Consider the following 26,161-nt stretch of genomic DNA (forward strand, 5'->3'; position numbering starts at 1 on the left):
GATGGAGGGAATGAATTGATGTAAGGCACAAACGTTTGACCACCATAAACGAATCATCTGTGCAGGTCATTCAGCAAGAAATTGCAGAACAGTCATCTATTGTCTATGATAGGAGAGTCCACAATATATATATATATATAAGGCGAGCTGGCAGAAACGGTAGCACGCCGAGCGAAATGCGAAGCCATATTTCGTCTGCCGTTACATTCTGAGTTCAAATTCCGCCGAGGTCGACTTTGCCTTTCATCCTTTCGGGGTCGCACTGGGGTCGATGGAATCGACTTAATCCCTTTGTCTGTCCTTGTTTGTCCCCTCTGTGTTTAGCCCCTTGTGGGTAGTAAAGAAATATATATATATATCTTTTATCTTTTCTACACAACTATCCCTGTGCCTATCTACACAGCCACTCCTGTGCCTATGTGTGTGGGGGAAAACAAAAAGGAGTTGATGAGGGATTAGTAATCCAAGTGAAATACTTCAAAAACTCTCTGTTGATAAAGTTGCACCAGGCTAAGAAATAAGTCCTGTGGCCAGTGTTGGAATCCTGGTAATACAAACTCAAAACACTTGTCATTGGTCATGTTTTTAAACCAGTTACCAAGTTAAATTGGTATGTTGCTACGGAGTGATATAGAAAATACACACTGATAATGGATTTTATACATTTATTGAAGGCTTACAAATATTTCAGATAAGTATTGGGGGGATTTGTTTCCATATTTTAATTGTGTCAACCAATCAATCCACGGTGAACCGACTGAAAATACACACACACACAGTTGGGATGCAAAATTCTTGACCGTGCAACTCATCATCATCATCATCATCATCGTTTAACGTCCGTTCTCCATGCTAGCATGGGTTGGACGGTTCGACCGGGGTTCTGGGAAGCCAGAAGGCTGCACCAGGCTCCAGTCTAATCTGGCAATGTTTCTACAGCTGGATGCCCTTCCTAACGCCAACCACTCCGTGAGTGTAGTGGGTGCTTTTTACGTGCCACCTGCAACTATGTCTGAGAAAAGACGGAGAGGTGACAGCATACCAGTGTGCCAGAAGCCAGAACATATGTTAGTATTTTAATGCCAATCAGGTGAATGGTACTTCTCTGGAAGTACGTTCTGAGTTCAAATTCTGCCGAGGTCGACTTTGCCTTTCATCCTTTCGGGGTCAATAAATTAAGTACCAGTTACGCACTGGGGTCGATGTAATCGACTTAATACCTATGCCTGTCCTTGTTCGTCCCCTCTGTGTTTAGCCCCTTGTGGGTAATAAAGAAATAAGTACTTCTCTGGATATGGTCCAAGATGTCAGTGTACATAGCAGCAGCAGCAGTCTCAGGTGTGGGAGCAGTTATTCCACTGGGGACATCTCTTAATCATTTGGCATTCAGAATACTCTGTCACATGCAATGGTTATTTAATCACATTGTTTGGAATCAATAAATGTATTATCTTGTAGCTTCAATATTTCAATGATGTGATTGTTTTGTTTTTACAATGACATTGTAGGGTAGGTACGAGAAACCGGATTGAGCCAGTTTGAACATAAAACGAGCAGAATCTTTGGACCGGATGTGGCCAGTTTAAATGCTAGACGGTTACACCTTGTGGAATGTCAACACCTGTTGGGAGCTGAAGTATTTTGTTTTTATAGTTGTTGCTGTTACTGTTTGTTCTTATGTCATTTAACTTTGAAGTCCCACTGTCTTTGTAATCGAGATACAGAGAGTATAAGAAAGGATAGCAGGGAGTTTAATGGGGTTCTGGAAAAGAGGCTTCTTTTGTTTTTGTGTTTTAATGTTTTGTTGGGGTTTTTTTTCTTTCTTTTTTTATTCTGAGTATTTCATTATAAATTGGCTCCGAGAATTTTGTGTGTCATTGAATCCAAACTGAATGCATTAGACTCTGTGTCTGTGTGGCCGACAATAGATTGCGTATGGTAGGATATAGATATGCGCTTGTACGTAACACGATATAGATTTTTGTGAGGTGTGTATAACTGGGTATAGATGATGTTCACATGTGACCAGATACACATTGTGTGTGTATAATTAATAATTTAAAGAAAACAGAGAATATATATAGAATAATTATTTTCCAATCATAATGCAGCCAATTTACAAGTTCTTACTTTCTCACCTACGTCACATTTCGGCCAATTGTTGTCCATATTTGCACCTCTAAAGTGCATTCTGATGTTATAAAACAATGGCCTCTTCTGGGCATATTGGCCCTTTTTTCATTTCTCTCAACAGGAGAATGTATTCTGACTTTATATATATATGTATGAGTGGCAGGATATAGTGTTTGCGTATGTGTGTGTATGTTTGCTTAGAGTGTATTTGTGCACATTGTAAGAGGAGAGAATGAGTGCAGACGAAAGTAGTGCAATGGATTAAGCAGCCAGGGAGGGTCTGGTAGATGTGGCTTTTTCAATCTGGGTGCATTTTAGGACACACGTACACACACATGCTCACATATGTACCCGTATGTTCAGATTCACACATGCCCACACACCCTGTTATACTTAGGCACATGCACTCTCGCACACACATACTTTTATCTATATACATTTTCTTGGATGTACATGCTTGTACTTGCTGGCACATGTGTGTGTGTGTGTATATATATATATATATATATATATATATATATATATAAAAGGTTTGAAAATGCAAAGGTCTTTTAAAGATGTTTATTGACTTGACCGGTTTCACTTTTTTAGAAAAAGATTGTCAAAAGTAAAATGTAAAGCTTTGTATAAGCTTTGTTGCGTTAAGTACTGGTTTCTTTTTCTAGAAAAGTGAAACCGGTCAAGTGAATAAACATCTTTAAAATTGCATTTTCAAACCTTCTTTCATATATATTTCCACTCGTGCGGTATCTTACAACTTTACTTTGTTTTATATATATATATATATATATAAATAGACACATGTATGCATACATTGCCTCAGATTCACATCAGCACACATATATACATAGTTGATAATATGTGTGTGTGTGTCTGTATATGTTTATGTATACAGGTTTGTATACGTATGTATATCTATGAATGTGTGTCAGAGAGAGAGAGAGAGAGACCACTCGTGTAAAAGGGGTATGTGAATAAGAGAGAGATTTCTGTGTATGTCTCTCTCTCCCTTCTTTTATTATTTTTCTGGTCTCAGTCATTTGGCTGTGGTCAAACTGGAGCAGCACCGATTTTTTTTTTTTTTTAGTTGATTACATTAGCCAGATCCTGCCTTTGTACTTATTTCAGTTGGATACTTATATATATATATATATTTTTTATCTATATTTTTATCAAGTGGCCAAGTTGATAAAAGCTAAACTACATCTGGGGCAGGTAAACAAAACATAATAATAATGATAATGATAATAATAATAATAATAATAATGATTTCTTTATTGACCACAAATGGTTTACATTAAGAAAAGTATTATGGATGGTACAGGACAAAACAAAGAATGTGTGTGTGTGTTGTGTGTGTGTGTGTGTGTGTTGTGAAGGTTTTGCATGTAAATAGGTTTAATGTAATAAAAATAAACAAAAAATTACGGTCCTTTCTAAATTTGGCACAAGGCCTGAAATTGTGGTGGAGGGGGGCTAGTTGATTACATTGACCCAAGTATATGTCTGGTACTTATTTCATCGACCCCTGAAAGCATGGAAAGCAAATTTGACCTCAGCGGAATTTGAACCCAGAATGTAAAATATAAAGTCAAACCTGCTAGGATTTGAACTCGGAATGTTAAGAGCTGGAAGAGATGCTGCGAAGCATTTCATTCGATTCGCTAACATTCTGCCAGCTCCCTGTCTTAATGATGACAATAATAATGATTCTACTTTAAGCACAAGGGGCCTAGTCAATCACATTGATCCCAGTACATGACTGGTACTTATTCTCTTGAAACTGAAAGTATGGATGGCAAAGTCAACCTCGGTGTCATTTGAACTTGGAACGTTAAAACAGATGAAATGTTGCTAAGCATTTTGTCTAGCATGTTAACAATTCTGCCAGATCACTGCCTTAATAATAATAATAATAATAATAATAATTAATTCGTTTATTGGCCACAAGGGCTGACAAAAATTAATTAAAACATAAAGGGACAAAACACAGGACGAAAGTTACAAAGGGTTTTGTCCGTTTGCAAAAAAAACGTGTAAAAATTCCAGAGATAAATGGCGGTGCCCCAGCATGGCCACAGCTCGTGAGCTGAAACTAGATACGATAAAGATAACAACGAAAATATAACTATTGAAATTCCCAATAGGGGGAGGTGCTTCGAAAGGTTACTCATGGAAAAACCCATAAAAGCCACGGGAGCCTAGTCAAAAGGTGGGTAGAGAGCCCCTTTCTCCTTTTTAATCCGTTCTACTAAAGACACAAGACCTGAAATTTGTGGGGAGGGGACCAGCCTATTACATTGACCCCAGTGTTTCACTGGTACTTAATTTATCGACCCCGAAAAGATGAAAGGCAAAGTCGACCTCTGCGGAATTTGAACTCACAACGTAGGGACAGGCGAAATACTGCTTAACTGTTCGTCCAGTGTGCTAACGATTCTGCCAGCTCCCTGCCTTCACTAATAATGATTCTAATGACTAATAATTCCACACTTTAACACTTCCTAATGTATTTTAAATCATGGGAATTTCGTTATTTTTCCTTGTGTACTTTATATGTTATCTGAGAACGAAGACACACAGAGATACACACAAAAGCCAAAAAAATATGAGGTGGGTGGAGAGAGAAAATATCATTGAAATAAACCTGTTTTAATTTCCACTCCCATTTGTTTGTGAAATCTTGCTTTTTTCAGTCTTTCTGAGGATTGGTAAGAATTTAAATCACTGTCTGTTTTGGGGTTTTTCCATTTTCCTTTCTGTACACCCCATAATTATCCTCAATATTTTAGATAAGATATACTTCAGGGGAGAATCTGGGTTCTTTGCATTGTACCCTAATCCTTACCTTACCTTTATCACCTCTCCTCCAACCACTACCACAGCCATCACCACCAACACCACTGCTACCATCACTACCAGCATGCCATTATTGTTTGTCCAAGTTCACCAATGTAGTGTAAAAACATAAAGTAAAATAAAATTTGATTGCCCCTTCACCCAAAAGTTTTGCATCGACTTATTTTCATTATTGCAAAGTTGTATAACAATGTCTTCGTTATTATTATTATTATTATTATTATTATTATTATTATTATCATTATTATTAGTTATTATTAGTTATTATTATTATTATTATTATTATTGCATTGTATTTCTTTTGTATCATAACAATGAAATTATATTGTATTATCACTGATTTGTACCACTGCCACACACACACACAGTCATTTACTGACTAGAAATAACAACCAAATTTCTCTCTGCCTCACACTCACACAAGGGAACATGCCTTACACACTCACATACACAAAAAAGAGTATGCTTCACACACACACACACACACACACACACACACACACTTGCAAGGGTACCACAAGCCAACAAGTCCACCTGCACATATTTCATCAACTGAATAGAAATAGCAGTCATATTTCCCTCCTCGTGTTGCTCAGAAACACACACACACACACACACACAGGAGAGCGTTGACTAGTAAGGGTACCACAAGAGGATAAGTCACCACCGCCACCACCACATACAGTCATTTGACCAACTAGGAACAACATCTAAATCTCCCTTGAACCACTCCTTGCCATCTTCAAACAAAAAAACAGACAAAGACACTAAATTGAATATAAAAGACAAGCTGGTCATGATTGGAACACTTTCTCTAAGTCTGCCTGACCAGGACTGACCTGGGGCTAAATGTGCCAAATTCTAAATTTGTTTGACCTTTACAACCCTCACTTGTATAGACTTAATGGATACGACAACAGAACAGTTTAGAGAGAGAGGGAGACACAGACAGACAGACATTAGCGTTATGATGGCATGTGTTCTCATGGAAACCAAATAGAATGTAAAATTGTGTTAGTTTGAGATTTACTGCCTTGTATTGGGATATGCTGTCATTCTTTTGACTGAGTGTGTGTATGAAAGTATATGGCTTAGTGGTTAGGGTGCTGTACTCATTAGATTGTGGGTTCAATTGCTGGACTGGGTGGTATGTTCTTGAGCGAAACACTTTGTTTCATGCTGCCCCAGTCCACTCGGCTGTAAATGGGTCACCCTCTGATGAACTAGCTTTCTGATCAGAGGCAATGTTGGCCTGCTTGCCTAGCCAGCAGGGTGGCATCATTTGAAAGCTAAAACAACACAAGAAAGCGCATTGTGACCAGTGATGTATAGCATCTGATAATGTGGTTGATCACGTGATACACACAAATGCACACACACTCTTGAGCTACATGGACATAAACTGATGTGTGTAGATTTGCCCAATCCATGGTGATACATGTTAGAGTATGTAGAGCCAACCACTCCATGGATGTAGGTCCATCCAATCCAATTGATATAGTTATTAGATCCATTGTCCAACCCTTGAACATGGAATACAGTATGCAGATCCTCTGTTCAATCCATAAATACCCAACAGTGTGTAGATCTTCTGTCTAATCCATGGAGACATGTTACAGTATGTAGAACTGACTTTGCTATGGATCTTGTTCCATGAATTCCTTGGATATTTCAGATTCATCCAATTCCTGTTATATCGTGTATAGATCTATTCAATCCATGAATGATGTAGGATACACCTTCTCCTTGGATGCAGGATACAGTATGTAGATCCACATCCTGTCTGTGGATGAAGTGTATAGATCTACTGCCCACTCTATGGACTGATGATAATGGTGTGGAGATCCATGATCCAGTCCATGGATACGTGATAAAGTGTGTAGATGAATATATTGAATATATTGGTTACAAGACCCAGTAAGTAGATCTGGGCCTTCCCCAGAAGCCACGAAGATATGCTGTAGTGTGGTGATTAGACCTGATCGACTCTTACCATTAGAAGGAAACCAGTTAATGACAGTGTAATGGGGATTTACATGTTAACATTGACCAGTTGTGTCTCAACAGCTATAACAATACACCCTGTCCAAAGATCGTTTGTCATATTAATAACACACACTGTAGGATCTCTGGCGAGTTAACTCGTCCAAAAGATAGACTTGCCAAAATCGACAGCAAACAAGTTCCTTTGTCTATTATAAACTCTTTTTTGACATATACGAGTATATTCGCTCACTATATGTCTGGCAGTGACAATTTCTGCCACCTTTCGCTTGAGTAAGGCATTGAAGACCGAGTATGATTTAGACACCTGGAGACAGTCGAAGGGTTGGAAGGCACATTTTATGAATAATAAATAAGGTTTGAAATATACCTCGAAATCACCATTCAAAACATAGTAAAATAAAACAATAAAAAATATGTCTGAAAAAATACATTTATTTTCAAAATAATTGTTGGGTAAGGGGTTAACAATAACATCTGGGTTTGAAAAATGAAAAAATATTCACCAAAGGGTTTGGCATAACGAAGAGTTCAGTTGCTTTGCTTTTTTTTTTTTTACTTTTGACTCTTGTTCTTGTTGTTGTTATTGTAATAATTGTTGTTCACTTGTCGCCTGCTGTTCTCTAAATGTCTTTCTCTCTCCATATTGTTCCAGGTTAAGTCATCTTCAATGACAGACGATAACTCAGACCAACCGATAGTAGCAGTCTGTGTTGTTTCAGACCGTCTCAAATGTCCCCCAAAATATTTCCTTGTAAGTATCTGCCATTTCTTTTCCCTCATGAATATCTGTGCCACAGACTTTGGTCAAACAACTCAAACCCTGGAATGAGCCAAGGTATTTCCACTGCAGTGTTGTTCTTCCACTGCTGTGGTGTACATGTCATGTTGGTTTGGTTTCTGTGATTGGATGCCATTCCTATCACCAACCATTTTACAGAATGCAGCCAGTCCACATTACTCTGTAAGGAGCATAGCGTTGGCTTCTCAGTTCCTTTGGCAAATATTTTCCTTCCCTGGATGGGACTCCAGTCCTATGCAAGATTTCTAAATTTTTTTTTCCAGTTGAGTGGACTGGAGCAATGTGAAATAAAGTGTTTTGCTCAAGCACGCAACGTGTTGCCCAATCCAGAAATTGAAAGGCAGCAAGCTGGCAGAAACGTTAGCACGCCAGGCGAAATGCTTAGTGGCATTTCATCTGCCGTTACGTTCTGAGTTCAAATTCTGCTGAGGTCGACTTTGCCTTTCATCCTTTCGGGGTCGATAAATTAAGTACCAGTTACGCACTGGGGTCGATATAATCGACTTAATCCGTTTGTCTGTCCTTGTTTGTCCCCTCTGTGTGTAGCCCCTTGTGGGTAGTAAAAAAATAAGAAATTGAAACTACAATCTTATAGTCATGACTCCAATGTCTCTAACCACTAAACCATGTGAAAAGTCCTTGGCAAGGTATAAGTACAAAGGGACTTGGTAAACACTAGGCTCTCTCTGCTCATTTGCCAACCGCTTCACAAAGTGTACTGGGTGCAATTCTTTTATGCCCCCAGCCCTACAGAGATTACTGCAGGGTGGAAGGGTCTTTTCACTGTGGCACTAAGATATATTACATACAGCTTCTTCTATTTATTTTGGTGTTTTCGGTGGAAGTCTTAACTGGAACCAACATTCATCCAGTTCTTGTGTCTTTGAATGATCCAAGAATAGTTTGTCTGTTTGTTAGAATCTTGACTGGAACCAATATTCTGCTAATGCTTCTATCATTGAAAAGTCCAAGAATATCTTTTTGCCTCAAGTCTTGATTGTAACCAATATTCTGCCAATCCTTGTCCAGGAATATCCTGACTATATTCATGCATTGTTTGGCGCTGAGAATTCTCCATTATTGATTATGCTATAATGTTTTCTGGTTAAAGTTACAACAAAACTTCCGCCATAAATTACACCCAAAATACAACAAGCGGTATAATCTGTTTTGCCATCTAACAGCATTGTATAATTGAGCAAAAAATACATGTATGAATGTTTTGAAGATGACACGTTCCGTTTTTCGATTATGAATTTGTTTTGTAAGATAACAGTCTATTTCACATTGCTTCCAGTCCACTCAGCGAGTAAGAATGAGTCATTCTGCAATGGACCAGCATCCATCCAGAAGGGAATATATGGGCCATAGAAACAGGGAAACCATCTCTGTGAGTCTTGGGAAGGATCAGGGACTATTCAAGCTCTTTAGTGTTGGTGCTACCATGAGACAATGCACTGAGAACAATGGTTCCCAGTCAGAAAGGACTTGGGTCATAATGAGGACCCATCCTACCCATGCCACCATGAAAAGGGAGCGTAAAATGATGAAGATTTGTTTTTGTTCTTTTACGTCCTGTTTTCCATGCTAGCATAGGTTAGATCGATGGTTCCCAGCTGGGCTCCATATGACTCCTGGGGTGGAGTATAAAGCTTTTGGGAGTTCATGAAAGCAAAATAGTAAATTGGGGATTTATGGTAGTGCTTTAGGGATCTTTGGAAAAAAAAATTTGCTTCAGACGAATTTATTGCAAGACATAAACTAGGTTTCTTTCCGTAAATTTTAACTTAGTTTCAACATGCTTCCAACCATTGAAACATGTTCTCTCTGTGAGTGTTTTGCAAACCTACACAAGTGACTGCCATAAATAAAATTAGGAACTTGGAAAGAATTATCTGTAAAACTGAATGGCTATGGTGAGGTCCACCAGAGTAAAACAATAATCAAAGAGATCCATGGATAAAAGACAGTGGACAACGACTGGGTCAGGAGAATCTATCATTTGAGGCCTTGTCTTATGATCAGACAATCTTTCTGTTGTTAACCCTTTTCTGCTTTTCAAGTAAGGGAGCTGTTATTCTACATGGCTTTGAAGGTATGAAGCGAGCAGAGGATTTGTTGACAGAATAAATGTCACCACTTAACCCTTTCATTACCAACCCAGCTGAAACCAGCTCTGGCTCTGAGTACAAATGTTTTGTTTTCATAAGTTGTGTTCCTAACACTAGCTGAATGATTACGAAGTTATTTTACTAAATTCTTTGTTATATTTAAAGTAATTAAAAGGAAAACAGAGCATCTTAAAATAAATACAATAATGAAAGGGTTAAAGCACAGTAATGGGTTTTTTTTTTTACTTTTTTTTCATAAGAGATATTTAAATAAAATTTATATATTACGCAATCCACAAAAAGATATTTATTATAGATAACCAAAGTTATATTTAGTTCAAACAACAACCACAGACCCCAATATTCAATGATGATGATGATGTAATCAGAAATATAAATAATTATGATATCAATTATTTATGACAAATAATATATATGCGTAAATATAAAATAAATTAAATTTACATAAACATATTCTTTTTTCCTTTTTCTCCCAGAGAAGTGTAAATGTAAGTTGAGACACATGTGCATGTGCATGCACACACACCCATGCATGCGTGGCATGGTTCTTGGGGTTTTTGTCTGTCAAATCCACCATCAAGGCTTTGGTCAGCCCAGGGCTGCTACAATAGTTTCATCCAAAGTGCCATGCTGTGGGACTGAACTCAAGGCCACATGGTTGGGAAGGGAACTTCTCATCCACATAGCCGAGTGTGTGTTTCAGTGGTAGCTATCTATATTCTGTAGCTTTATTTAGTAGTACCTTCAGAGGTACTGTCAGGATAGCTTTTATGCAGTCCGATTTCCTGTAAGCATCGGGGCCCAGGTCTGTGTGTATATCTGAGGCTCCCTCATGTTTTACCTGTCACCTTGAATTTTCAACCCCATCTCCACCCCACTCCCCTACAGCTTTATACAGCAGACCCAAACATGCTGCCCCCTATAATAAAAGTGTCACATGGAGCAGACTACCCCTTCTTTGCTCTCCCTCCTCAGTTACATCACTACCCGTCTCCACCACCCCTACTAGTTTCAGAGCCCCTTTCAAAAAAGGGTCATGGCTGCTGTCCTTCTTTTCCTCTGCTTAGGCCATACAAATCTGTGGTTCCTCACCTACTTTTTTGTTGGCTTGTTTCTTTTTTTTAAGACCTCAGGCTGTGATTTTAAGAGAGATTAAACACTCGATTGATTCACACTGTAGCCTCTTATTTGTGGATCAATTCACATTGTTATGGTTGTTCAAGTATTTCAGTAAAAAACCTCAGTTTTTGAGGGAAAAAAAAATTAATACCAATACATTGAAGCACTTCTGCTATTGTAAGGTACTTAATCATACACATATAATCGCTCACACACGTGCATATATATATATGTGTGTGTGTAAATATATGTATATATATGTATGTATATATATATATATAGTATGTATATGTATATATATATATATATGTATGTATATATATATATATATGTATATGTATATATATATATATGTATATGTATATATATATATATATATGTATATGTATATATATATATATATATATATGTATGTATATATATATATATATGTATGTATATGTATATATATATGTATGTATATGTATAATATATATATGTATTATATATATATATATGTATATATATGTGTATATATATATATATGTATGTATATATATATATATGTATGTATATGTATATATTATATATGTATGTATATATTATATAGTATGTATATGTATATATATATAATATATATATGTATGTATATGTATATATATATATGTATGTATATGTATATATATATATATGTATGTATATATATATATATATGTATGTATATGTATATATATATATATATGTATGTATATGTATATATATATATATATGTATGTATATGTATATATATATATATATATATGTATGTATATGTATATATATATATATGTATGTATATGTATATATATATATATATAGTATGTATATGTATATATATATATATATATGTATGTATATGTATATATATATATGTATGTATGTATATATGTATATATATGAATGTATATATATATATATATGTATATATATATATTAATAGGAATGAAAGAACAATGAAAAATTTATAGAACTGTAAGATATTTAACTATTAATATATATATTCACACACACACATGTGTGTATATATATATATAGGATTAAAGGAACAATTGAGTAGAAGAGAATTCAATGCCAGATTGCAGAATTCAATAAACATATTTAATTATTAATTCAATAATTATACAATACGATATTGTATTGAATGATTATCTGGCTAATAATGAATTATATATTTATATATAATCATCATCATCATCATCACCGTCATCATTACATCCACTTTTCCACGCTGACATGAGTCAGACTGAGTTTGTTAAGACAGGTTTTCTATGGCCGGATGCCCTTCCTGTCACCAACCCTCTTATGGCCAGACATGTTTTCACAGAAGATTTTCAAACAGGATATACTTTGCAATCCAACTTTTACTTTCTTGATGAGGTGTATGTCTTATCTTTTGACTTGTTTCAGTCAGTAGACTGTGACCATGCTGGAGCACTGCTCTGAGAGATTAAGTTGAACAAATCAACCTCAAATTTTTTTGAAAGCCTATTGTTCTCTTTTGCCAAACCACTGACAAGGACATAAACTAATCAACACCGGGTGTCAAGCAGTTATGGAACACACACACACACACGCAACAGGTTTCTTTCAGTTTCTGTCTTCAAATCCACTCACAAGGCTTTGCTTGACCTGAGGCTATAGTAGCCCAAGGTGCTACACTGTGGGATTGAACCTAAGACCACATGGTTAGAAGCAGTGTATCTATGGTGTTCTTGTGATCTGACGAGTTAGCTTTCCTTATTTACATCAATTTGTGAATATACAATTTTATTGTATAATGCTGAGTGTACATATTGATGAAATCATGAATGTATAACTTCACATGCTGGAATTAACAATACTACATGAAAAAAAGTTACGAAACAGCTGTAATCATACAGAAGTCATATTGGATAAATGAATTTCTATCCAATTCGCATAGCTCCTGATTTTATATCTTTTGGTAGTTTCAATCATTAAACTGTGGCCATGCTGGGGCACTGCCTTAAAGAAGCTTAGTTGAATGAGTCAAACCCAGTACTTTCTGTTTTAAGCTTGGTACCTATCCTATAAGTTACAGGGATGTAAATATACCAACACTGGTCGCTAAGCGGTATTGGGGACAAATACAAAGACCCACACACACACACATATATGATGGGCTTCTTTCAGTTTCCTTCTAGCAAATCCTCTCACAAGGTTCTGATTGGTCCAAAGCTATAGTAGAACATACTATGCCATGCTGTGGAACTGAACTCATAACCATATGGTTGGGAAGCAAACTTCTTACCACACAGCTATGCCGATATTTATATATCTATTATATAAAATCCATTCTGTCTGTGTGTGTGTCTTTTAGGATCTCCGGCATCCTCCATCTGATTGCGCTTAAATTTGATATGTAGATACCGACGGTATCAGGGCGTGTATAAGTCTTGAAAAAATTACAAAAATCGATTCCAGATGAGAATGCGATCGATAAAGCCGTGGGAATGTGCATTTGTAAAATCGTTTTTCTTGGAATAGAGAAAAAGTCTATCTTTATTTCTTCTTTTGCTGGTGTCTCAAATTTAGGTTAAGTCAGTGTTTCTCAAAGGGGAGGCCTATGGGACGGTCGGACAACTTGTTTTGAGAAAATTTGGTTTAAATCTTTGACAACTCAGCACCGTCCATTGGATGGGGAGGTGTTTTGCTCATATATATATATATATATATATATATATATATATATATATATATGCACTGAGTGGCTGTGTGATAAGAAGCTTGCTTCCCAACCACATGGTTCCAGGTTCAGTCCCACTACATGCCACCTTGGACAAGTGTCTTCTGTTATAGCCTTATGAGTAGATTTGGTAGATGGAAACTGAAAGAAGCCCGTCATATTTATATATGTCTATGTGTATATGTCTTTGTGTTTCTCCCACCATCACTGCTTGACAACCGGTGTTCTTTTGTTTATGTCCCTGTGACTTACCAGTTCGGCAAAAGAGTTCAATAGAATAAGCACCAGGCTTAAAAGGATTAAAAAAAAAAAGGTACTGGGGCCAGTTAATTCGGCTAAAAAATTCTCCATGGTGGTGGTGGTGCCCCAGCCTGGCCACAGTCTAATAATGACTGAAACAAGTAAAAGATAAAAGATGAGATTTGTTACTGTTTTCTCTCTGCTGCAATCTAACTCTCTCTCTTTCTCTCTCTCTCTCCGTCTGTAGCTTGATCGAACCGAAGATGGCAAAGATGATGCTGATTTATGGCGAGACAGTTTATTTGGACGACGCTACTACCGTTACATCTGCTACAAGAAATGTAATCCAATGCCTGTAAGTCGATGCCTTCGCTTTCTTCACGGTTGTCAACAACAACAAAGACCATTTTCTTTTGTCTTCAGCAGCAAATCTTCCAGCAGACATCTTCCGCCTCTTTTTTATTATTATTATTATTATTATTATTATTATTATTATTATTATTATTATTATTATTATTATTATTGTTATTATTATTATTATTATTATTATTATTATTATTGGATTTTCTCTCACTTTTTTTTAAAACTTTTATCTTTTTATTTTTTATTTTGTTTCTTTGTCTATGATCTTGTTTTTTTTATAATTTTTTTTTCTTTCTTATTTTCTGTTATTTAGTAAATTCTGTGTAAAGACTTATGTTTTTTTTTTTCTTCTTTCTTTGGCTATTTTCGAGACAAAATGGACATCACAATGAGAAAGTTTATAAAGAAGGAAGAGGAGGGTGGTGGTGGGGAAAATGATAAATTAATTAAATAAGATGCTGTGACTCAGGATGTGAAAGTGTCTGGAATGGGGGTGGGTGGGTAAGTTGAAGGCTGCCTGGGGGGTGGGGGTGGAGGAGGGTGAATGAAGATGTGTGCATGAGAGAGGATGTACGTGTGTACAAGGCCATACACACACACACGAGTTTGTATGTGAGTGTGTGAATGAGGATGGCTGTATGTGTACAAGTGTGTGTGTATGAGTTTATATATGAATGAATAATGGTGTTTGTGTGAGGGTGTGTGAATGTATTTGTATGTGAATCTCTATTGAGGGTATGTATATGAGTATGTTTGAATGCGTGAGTGTGTGTGTGTGTGGTAAAGTGGCAGTATCTAGGAATCTCTTTCTCTGTCTTTCTGTCTGTCTCTCTCAATACAGTTGCAGACTTCTCTTGAACCAGGATGTAATATTTGGCAGTGACTGACTCCACCATTTAAAGTTTCTTGAAACCATTTGTCAAACTTTCTCATGTTAAGTTGTGAACCGTTATGTTCAGAGTTCAAATCATGCCAGGCATTTGCCATTCAGCCTTCCAAGGGGGGATAAAACAAAGTGTCAGTCAATTAGTGAAATCAATTAGGGTTCGCAGGATGCATCATCGTCAGAGTATCAGTCAAACTTCCTTGTGTTAAGTTGCAAACCTTTACATTCTGAGTTCAAATCCCATCAAAGCAGAGTTTTACTCCGACTCTCATCCTTCCAAAGGTGATGAAATGAAGAGCCAATTAAGTTTTGGATTCAATTAGTCTTCCCATAATGCATCATTCTGACAGTATTGATCAAACTTCCTTGTGTTTAGTTGCAAACTTTTACATTCTGAGTTCAAATTTTGCTGGCTTTTATTTCATCCTCTGTCATTCCAGGGGTGATTTTAGTGCCAGTCAAGTAATGGAGTAGATTATCATCATGAATCCAAGACAGGAATGCAATTAGAATTCATGACTCCACAGATCTACTCTGCACCCCATGGGGTCCAGCTCTGTACTCCATGATCCAGCTCTGCACCCCATGACCCCGCTCTGCACCACACAGCCCTGCTCTCCATCCCCTGGGCCCCACTCTACTCCACTTCACAGACCCCAGCTCTCCACTCTGCACCCTGCAGGCCCACTGTCCAGTCCATGGCTCCACTCTCCACTCCACAATCCTCGTCTTGGTTCAACAGTCTGCTTGTAAATTTGCTCATCTTGTCTCACTATTAATCATTAGTCTGCCTTAGTCGATGTGATTGATTTTTTCGAATGTTAGCTATTGTTTTATACTTTAATTTGTTTTTTTCTTCTTTTTATTTCTCAGGACGATGACGTCCTGGTAGATGTGGCCATAATTAACGACAAAGACTCCGTACCTGCTGGCTTCACAGTGCTTGAATATACAGAAGATACACGTGAGTACTGGCGAAAATCTCTTTCAGTTTCTTGTTTGTTGAAGCAGAGTGGCCAAGTGGATCATCTGTTGCAAGCTAAGAAAGAAAAGTGCATCCATCGAGAAGCTGCCTTCCCTCCTGACTAAAAGATATCAAAAAAAATTCCTCCACCCCTTGGGTTTTCTTAGCAACCATCACATTACTTAATGTTGTAATTTATGAAAAGTCTTCTCCAAGTCAGTGAACGATAGGCACAGTGGTTTGTGTGTATACATGTGTGTGTGTTTGTGTGTGTGTGTGTGTGTGTGTGTATATGTGTGCGTGTTTGTACGTGTATATGTGTGTGTGTGTCTCCATGTCTTCACATGATGCAGTAGTGGTCAACAAGCAGCTCCATCATGCAAGCAATCTTGTATCTTTCCAATCCTCCCTGAAAAAGATGTTTGATCATGCAGAAATTCCTCCACCCCTTGGATACGGGTGAAGGTTGGCAACAGGAAAGGCATCCAGCCGTAGAAAATCTGCTTCAATAAAACCCTGTCTGACCCATGCAGGCACAGAATGGTGGACATTAGACTAAAGACATTGATATTCTAAAAATTCATTTACTTTTTATTTTAATCCACATTTTTTGTTTTAACCTGAAAATTCTTTTATTGGTATTTCTAGATGAGAAATCTCTGAAGAAAAAAAGCCTCTGTTTTCGGTGGATGAGCTATCGTCTGACTAATGCCGCTATATCCAAACTGATCCTTTTAAGTAAATCCATGCGCAGACCTCCCTCTGGTTACACCGTTATCGGGTCAGTAACTTCTTTTAAATAGTCTTTTTACATGTCTGCTTCTTCCTCTTCTTTTATTATTATTATTATTATTGTTTATTTTTTTTGTCCCAATACATTTTGTTTCCATTGTTGTTTTCAGAGCTGATACATCAATATATACAAACTTATATATACACACACACAGACACATATATGTAGGTGCTTGTGCACACATGCACACACACATACACACACACACACACACACACACACATATATATATATATATATATCTTTATCTTTTACTTGTTTCAGTCATTAGACTGCGGCCATGCTGGGGCAAAGCCTTGAGTTTTTAGTTGAATGAATTGACCCCAGTACTTATTTTTAAGCCTGGTACTTATTCTGTCGGACTCTTTTGCCGAACTGCTAAGTTAAGGGATGTAAACACACCAACACCAATTGTCAAGCGCTGATGAGGGAACTAACACAAACACAAAGACAGACATATATATATATATATGTATATATATGCGACAGGTTTCTTTCAGTTTCCATCTACGAAATCCACTGACAAGGATTTGGTCAGCCCAACTCTATACTAGAAGACACTTCCCAAGGTGCCATGCAGTCAGATTGAACCTGGAGCCATGTGGTTGGGAGGCAAACTTCTTACCACTCAGCCAATATATTGAAGTTGGTTGCTGCAGCTTTCTCTCGATCAGCACACTATTTCCTGCAGAAGAAAGGTCCGGAACCAAACCAACTGAAGAAAGCCATCAAGGAAATAAGAAGAGCAGCTGAAATGTACTGAAGATGGTTGTGGTTTATAGGGGGCTGCAAGTGGAACCCTTCCAGAGGTGAAGACTAGCTCAGTTCTTGCTGCCCCATTCAGATGAAGCATACAGGCTAAGGGATGAAACACTTGTGACCCTGAGACATATATATATATCAGGGCTTTTCAACCTTTTTGCTGGAGCGGAACCCCAAGGAAACATTCTACTGGCTCGAGGAACCCCTGTGCAATAATTTAATTGTTTTATGCACACATATCTACACAGGAGAATTAAAAATTACTGTTGATTTTAGAATTTTTGTAACTTCTTGCGGAACCCTGGTTGAAAACCACTGATATATATATATGTATATATATATATATATATATAATATAGAGATAGATAGATATAGACACATACATATACACACACACACACGCACAAACACACTCAATGGGCTTCTTTCAGTTTCTGTCCACCAAATCCAAGATCTTGGTTGGTCTAAGATTCTAGTAACAGAAACTTGCCCAAAAGTTGCCATGGAGTGGAACTGAGCCTGGAACCATGGAATTGGAAGGCAAATTTTTTTACCACACAGCCACGCCTACACCTGATATGTTTATGACGTTATTTCTACCATGAAAAAGAATATATGGTGGCACGTAAAAAATACCCACTACACTCTCGGAGTGGTTGACGTTAGGAAGGGTATCCAGCTATAGAAACTCTGCCAGATCAAGATTGGAGCCTGGTGCAGCCATCTGGTTTGCCAGCCCTCAGTCAAAATCGTCCAACCCATGCTAGCATGGAAAGCGAACGTTAAACGATGATGATGATATATATATATCATGGGCCCACATACAGCTTAATGCCACGGGTTGCCTATTCATGTTCTCAAGTGTCTTCAACTTTTTCTCTCTCCCATCCTCTGCGCTTGCACACACACACACACACACACACACATTTCATTCATTCAGACTTTAATAATAATCTAAGGGAAATAATTTGTGTTGAGAAACTTTTTTTGACAACATTCAGTAAATTTTTCATTTTGTCTCAATTCTTAACTGTTATTGTTTTAATAACATTTCTGTTCCCCATTGAGACTCTTTTATAGTTTATTACTAAATGGCATTGTGAAAAACCATGCACATCACAACTTTGTTTTATTTATTTATTAATTAATCTATTGAGTATATATTAATCGTATATAACGGGAAGGTTTACGAAAATAAACAAAAGACGAAGGGAGGTGGAGTACAAACAAACAAATGTATTAGTATGGCACTCAGGAATAGAAATAGAACAAGTCTTTTACGTTTCGAGCCTAAGCTCTTTGACAGAAAGATACACAGAAAAGAAACAAGGAGAGCCAATGGAGAGGTAAGAGTTGGTAGTGGTAGAATATAGGATAAAAGTGAGACCATGTGAGTGCGTGATATATAACGGGAAGGTTTGTGTGTGTGTGTGTGTGTGTATACATACACATATCATTGATGCCTGTGAGGGTGCATGGCTCAATGGTTAGGGCATTGCACTCAGGATTAAGCGATTGTGGTTTCAATTCCTAGACTGGGTAGTGCATTGTGTAGTGGAGGCGCAATGGCCCAGTGGTTAGGGCAGCGGACTCGCGGTCGTAGGATCGCAGTTTCGATTCCCAGACCGGGCGTTGTGAGTGTTTATTCAGCGAAAACACCTAAAGCTCCACGAGGCTCCGGCAGGGATGGTGGTGATCCCTGCTGTACTCTTTCACCACAACTTTCTCTCACTCTTTCTTCCTGTTTCTGTTGTACCTGTACTTCAAAGGGCCGGCCTTGTCACTCTCTGTGTCACGCTGAATATCCCCGAGAACTACGTTAAGGGTACACGTGTCTGTGGGGTGCTCAGCCACTTACACGTTAATTTCACGAGCAGGCTGTTCCATTGGTCGGATCAACCGGAACCCTCGTCGTCGTAACCGACGGAGTGCTTCCACCATCAGTGCATTGTGTTCTTAAGCAAGACCCTCCATTTCATGTTGCTCTGCAATCACTTTGACCCCTGATGTGCGGCACACTGTGCACCTGTTCAGACAATGTCGATTGGATGGAGAGAGTGAGCTAATGTCCAGCTCCTACATTTGGTCACTTTAAAACAAATCCTATGACACGATGGACTCTCCCATCAAAGACATCGTCTGAACATTCATCTTTTGCCGAATGACCTCCACAAAGTTTTTAGCCGCATAGCCATGCCTGTGCATATTATTCTTAATAAAAGTTGTCAATCCTAACTGAGCATGCCTATGATCTAAGACATTCCAACCATGACCATCTTTTATTTGTAAGCATATTTATGATTATATCATTCAATACATTTTGTGGGGGTGGGTTATTGTATGTTATTTGAGGGTGATTTGTTTGCTATTTTCAGCAGGGTAGTGGCTCCCTCTATTGTTGTTGTTTTTAATTTCTCTCTCTTTTCTCATTTTCCAGAGATATTAACAACATGCTGCTGTGTTTCAAGATGGTCAGCCTGGCCAAAACAAACATGAATTATTCTCGGTCAAATGAAATCTCTTCCCATCACGTACTGACCGCAACCACCTCACAGTCAAGATTATGCTTGTACGTCATCTCTCCTCGTTTCTGACTTAATTTCTTGCTCAAATGCACCCTATAACCACCACCACCACCACCACCACTTCTACCACCCCCACCATCACCGCAATCACCAACGTAAGCAGGTACCAGTCATGTGCTGGGATTGATTCAACCAACTACAGCTTCACTTTGTTTATTTTGTATTACAGTATGTGAACAATAATGTTGTTGGTTACCCGTAACCAACAAGTTAATCACTGGTTCACCGCATTTATGACAGCTAGACTGCTAATGGAGTGTCTGTGACCCAGTCCAGAACAAACAGTTCAAGGAGCTTAATTTAAGTTTCAACTTTTGTCTTTCACCAATATACATTGATAAATGGTATACAAGGCGGCGAGCTGGCAGAAACGTTAGCACGCCGGGCGAAATGCGTAACTGTATTTTGTCTGCCGTTACGTTCTGAGTTCAAATTCCGCCGAGGTCGATTTTGCCTTTCATCTTTTCGGGGTCGATTAAATAAATACCAGTTACGCACTGGGGTCGATATAATCGACTTAATCCGTTTGTCTGTCCTTGGTTGTCCTCTCTGTGTTTAGCCCCTTGTGGGTAGTAAAGAAATAGGTATACATGAATGTTAAAAACTATTTTGTTAACAGAAAACTGTGGACTTTCTCTGCGGTGCATTGATGACGGTGAACTTAGTGGACACAAGCTCAAATGATGGGCTAATTACGTCACCATGTTGCAAGCTACATGGTGGCCTCAGTAATGCTGGTACCATGGGAAAGAAAGCACCCAGTATAGAAACCCTGCCAAAGCAGTCCTCCAACCTGTTGGGTCCTGTCAAACCATCCAGCCCATGCCAGCAGCGAGGACAAACATGGAAAGATGATGAAGCAGAGGATAACGAGTTTTCACTTGGTTTCCATCTTCCAAAATCTCCTCAGAAAATATTGGTCACTAGCACTATGACCCGGCAACGCCTGGTCATAGTGCTAGTGCATGCATATACAACTGCATGCGTGCGCACATACACGCGAGTACTGTCCAAATCTCCGACCAATCACATACAGCTAGCTGGCATTCAATTGGCATATCAAGTTTCGGGCATTTTGATGGGGTTTTGGATAGAAAATTCCCCAAAAAAGTAACTTCTTTTGATTTTTTAATGGCTTTGCGGGGTGACTGGGGAAATGTAAAGATGTGCACAACCACCCTTGGACGGTTTTGAATGACCATAGAACGTACGAGCCCTCTAACTGAAAAATTGTGGATTTGTATAAAAGACACACACACACGGACATTTTGCAGTTAGCACGCTGGGCGAAATGTGTAGCCGTATTTCGTCTGCCGTTACGTTCTGGGTTCAAATTCCGCCAAGGTCGACTTTGCCTTTCATCCTTTCGGGGTCGATAAATTAAGTACCAGTTACGCACTGGGGTCGATGTAATTGACTTAATCCATTTGTCTGTCCTTGTTTGTCCCCTCTGTGTTTAGCCCCTTGTGGGTAGTAAAGAAATATATATATAGAGAGATTCTAGTGATACTTTGATGCTGTTGTTGTTGTTGCACCAATTCTATAAATTGTTGTTCTTATTGTTGTTGTCTTCTTTTTTTTTTCCTCAGAACACCAGTAGAAAATGCTTTGCCTTATGTGATGAACCCAACAATGGCAGCAAGCAACCCCAATTTATCTTCATATAGTTCTTCTGAAGACAATATTTCAAGACTAGTTACTAATACAAAATCACGTAAGTACAGCAAGAAACCCCTATTTGTGTGTGTGTGTGGTTCGGTTGTTGCGCTCATGATTGTGGTTTTGATTCCTAAATTGAGCAAAGCATTATGTTCTTGAGCAAGACGCTTCATTTCACATTGCTCCAGTCCGTTCAGCTGGTAAAAAAGAGTAATCCTGCGACAGACTGGCATCCTGTCCAGGGGAAGAATATACCACAGAATCCAAGAAACTAGCCTTATGAGCCTCTGGTATGGGAAGGACCTTTGATCTCTTTTTTTTTTTTCTTTTTTATATATATATATATATAGACGCAGGAGTGGCTGTGTGGTAAGTAGCTTGCTTACCAACTACATGGTCATGGGTTCAGTCCCACTGCATGGCACCTTGGGAAAGTGTCTTCTACTATAGCCTCGGGCCGACCAAAGCCTTGTGAGTGGATTTGGTAGACGGAAACTGGAAGAAGCCCATCGTATGTGTGTTGGTGTATGTTTGTGTGTGTCCCCCCATCATCGCTTGACAACTTATGCTGGTGTGTTTATGTCCCCATAATTTAGCGGTTCAGCAAAAGAGACCGATAGAATAAGTACTAGGCTTACAAAGCTCTGGGGTCAATTTGCTCAAGTAAGGCGGTGCTCCAGCATGGCCACAGTCAAATGACTGAAACAAGTAAAAGAATAACAATAATAGCTTTTTTTTTTTTGTTGTTTTCGTTTAATTTTTTCTTTTCTTTTTTTTTTCCCCATCCCCTTCTGTGAAACTGTCCTTATGTTGTTGTTTTTTTCTCTTTTAGCGTTGACTGATATTCCTTGGCAATTGAATCCAAAATTAGAGAAAGCCAGCCGCCTACAGAACGTAAGTTGATGTTCTTTTCTCTTTTGTTTGTTTTTTTTTAGCCTCCAACCCCAATCAAGCACACCAACCTGTGATCAAATACCTTCTAACACTGACCATCCCTCCTGTCATTTTTGTGTAAAACAGAGTATGTTGCCAAATGTGTTTGCACCATTGTGGCCGTTGCCAGCCTCGTCTGGCACCTGTGCAGGTGGCACGTAAAAAGCACCATCCGATCGTGGCTGTTGCCAGCCTCGTCTGGCACCTGTGCAGGTGGCACGTAAAAAGCACCCACTATACTCACGGAGTGCCAAATTAGTAATGACGATGTGATTTTATTAAACTCCGTTATTTTCAAAATTAAATGAAACAAAGCAATGTATTTCAACAGAAATCATCATCGTTTAACGTCCGCTTTCCATGCTAGCATGGGTTGGATGATTTGACTGAGGGCTGGCGAACCAGATGGCTGCACCAGGCTCCAGTCTTGATCTGGCAGAGTTTCTACAACTGGATGCCCTTCGTAACACCAACCACTCCGAGAGTGTAGTGGGTGCTTTTACGTGCTACCGGCACAGGGCCAGTTAGGCAGTACTGGCAACGATCTCACTCGAATCTTTTTACACATGCCACCGGCACAGGAGCCAGTAAGGCAAAGCCGGTAACGATCCCATTCGAATGGTGCCTTTTACGTGCCACCAGCACGGAAGCCAGTTAGCCGCTCTGGCAACGATCACGCTCGGATGGTGCTCTTTGTACCCCGCTATCAAAATTTGATGCTAATTTATGTTCCAAACACCAGATTAATTAATGACAGTTATTTTGCCAAATTCTTCATTATTTTCATAATTAATTGAAACAAGGGAAATGTGTTTTAACAGAAAAATAGTAAAAAAAAAAAGGGTTTAAAAAAAATAGAAGAGAAGGTTGTTTAAAATATAACAGAATTTGATTTGTAATTTGTGGGTGCATGCATGTATAATTGATGATTTTAATTAGTAAAATTGTATATTTTTTTAATTGAAGCACAGATGATTAATGTTTTTTTATTATTTTTCTTTAAAATTTCTTTCGTTGCAGGTTGTAATTCCAAAATTTGTTTGTAAAACAATGAAAGATTTAGATCAACAGGTAAGTGTCTTGCAGGAATTCCTACAAAGTCCCTCATCATTATCGTCATCTGTTATGTCCTCCTTCTCTCTTTTAAATTCTTTCTCTTCTTTATCTCCTTGTTTTCTGTTTTATTCAGTTTTTCCTTTTCTATTGTCTTCCCCATAATAATGGTAATAGTTTCAAATTTTTGCATAAGGCCTACAAAGCAATAAGTTGATTACATCAACCCAGTACTCAACTAGTACTTTATTTTATGGACCTTGAAAGGATGAAAGTTAAAGTGAGTTCTGGTAGCATTTGAACTCGGGACATAAACTGCCAAAAGAAATGCAGCTAAACATTTGATCTAACATGCTAATGATTCTACCAACTTGCCACCTTTATGATAATAATAATAATAATAATCCTTTCTACTCTAGGCACAAGGCCTTAAATGTTGTGGGAGTTGGGGGTTAATTGATTATATCGACTCCGAAAGGATGAAGGGCAAAGTCGACCTTGGCGGAATTTGAACTCGGAACGTAGCGACTGACGAAATACCACTGAGCACCTTGTTCAGCATGATAACAATTCTGCCAGCTCGCTACCTTTAATAGTTTCACATTTTGGGGGGAGGAAATGAGTTGATTACATCGACCCCCAGTATGCAACTGCTACTTAATTTATCGACCCCCGAAAGGATGAAAGGCAAAGTCAACCTCGGTGGAATTTGAACTCAGAACGTAGCGATTGGCGAAATGTCACTAAGCATTTTGTCCAGCATGCTAACGAACATTCTGAGCTTAAATGCTAACGATTCTGCCAGTTTACTTATTATCTTGATGATGATGATGATGAGCTTAATGATAATAATAATAATAATAATAATAATAATAATAGTAATAATAATAATACAATATCTCTGTTTTCTTTTTCAGTATGAATACTCATTTTGGTTGGAGAAATCCATCTTGTCGGCATATTCTTCAAACGTCAGTTAACAACCTCCACCCTAGCAACTACCGCTACTGCTACTTCTTCTACGATGACAACAACTACAACAGCAACCATTGCTTGCTAGTACTACTACTACCACCACCATCACTAATATTACTACTAACTACAGCTGCTACATGCTACATATTGCTGCAGCTGTACCTGAAACAGTACTGTTCCTATAGCCTCTCAGTCATACTTTAGTACAACTACTACTACTACTACACACTATTAGTACTACTACTACTACACCACTTCAATACTACCACCACCATTACTACAACCTGTACAAAGAACTACCATACTCTACTACTATTACTATTACTACTACAGGTTCTTTAGGTCATAATTTATTTTTGTTATTTAATTTTACCCGTGTCTCCACCCCAGGACAACAATGTCTACCCTAGTCCAACAGGGTGTCTACCCCAGGACATCAGTATATCCACCCCAGTGTATCAGTGCATCGACTCCAGTATTGTAGAGTGTCTTAGAGTATCTTCTTGGTTAGGGAGACACCATTCTAATTTACTACAACCATTGAGGAAGAAATAACAGTCAAATAGCCCTCAGATCACACCCTGCCAACTTGATAGGAAAAAGGACACGTTAGACCATGTCGTTCAGGAAAATATATCTGAGAAAATAATCAAAAACAAAATGAATGTGGATGATCACATCTGGAACGATTTTGGTTTGGTCTCACTCAACAGTGTATTGTCTTTGAAAAAAAGGGACCATTTCAGGTAATAAAGACACTTCTCTGTCGTTTCTCTTCTTTGTTCAGTGTAACAGCTAAAGCTCCCAAAATTTAAACCCGAAAGCAAACAGAGAGAGGTTGGCTGGCACAGGCACCTTGGCTCAAATTCTTCAAATCATCAGGAATTGATAGGATATTATCTGTTTCTTTGGATAATCTGAGCTTGCTCGTGTCATTCAAAAAAAAAAGATGCGAAAAGGAAAATAAAAATTGTGAGATATTTCTTCCTTTCTTGGAGACTTAACTGAACAAAATCTTTTGAATACTAAGTTCATATTGTTACCTCTGTTTTATAAGGTACACCTGTTCCCTACACAGCAACACACACACACACACACCTCTCACATACATCTCTTTCTCTCTTGAAAACCCATGTTCTACTGCACAATTGTATGACCACCCCAAGTGTTCTGCCAC

At 38.2% G+C, this 26,161-nt stretch overlaps 1 protein-coding gene across 6 annotated transcripts in view; it reads left to right on the forward strand.

The window, feature by feature from the left end:
- Positions 1 to 25,937, forward strand: part of LOC115223029 (multivesicular body subunit 12B) — a 143,689-nt gene extending 117,752 nt beyond the window's left edge. For 4 of the 6 annotated variants that reach the window (XM_036512051.1, XM_029793457.2, XM_029793458.2 and 1 more), the window contains 9 exons: positions 7,652 to 7,750; positions 14,259 to 14,366; positions 16,134 to 16,224; positions 16,873 to 17,005; positions 20,217 to 20,348; positions 21,954 to 22,078; positions 22,856 to 22,917; positions 23,977 to 24,027; positions 24,927 to 25,937. In XM_036512051.1, the coding sequence (XP_036367944.1) occupies positions 7,652 to 7,750; positions 14,259 to 14,366; positions 16,134 to 16,224; positions 16,873 to 17,005; positions 20,217 to 20,348; positions 21,954 to 22,078; positions 22,856 to 22,917; positions 23,977 to 24,027; positions 24,927 to 24,989 (864 nt within the window). In that variant the 3' untranslated portion in view covers positions 24,990 to 25,937. Of the gene's footprint in view, positions 1 to 3,310; positions 3,349 to 4,828; positions 4,845 to 7,651; positions 7,751 to 14,258; positions 14,367 to 16,133; positions 16,225 to 16,872; positions 17,006 to 20,216; positions 20,349 to 21,953; positions 22,079 to 22,855; positions 22,918 to 23,976; positions 24,028 to 24,926 lie in introns of those variants that run through there. The other 2 variants (XM_036512054.1, XM_036512053.1) reach the window with 2 other exon arrangements.
- The last annotated feature ends 224 nt before the right edge of the window (positions 25,938 to 26,161 follow it).

The sequence above is a fragment of the Octopus sinensis genome, linkage group LG21 (assembly GCF_006345805.1).
Source record: "Octopus sinensis linkage group LG21, ASM634580v1, whole genome shotgun sequence".
In the NCBI taxonomy this organism is placed as follows: Eukaryota; Metazoa; Mollusca; class Cephalopoda; order Octopoda; family Octopodidae; genus Octopus; species Octopus sinensis.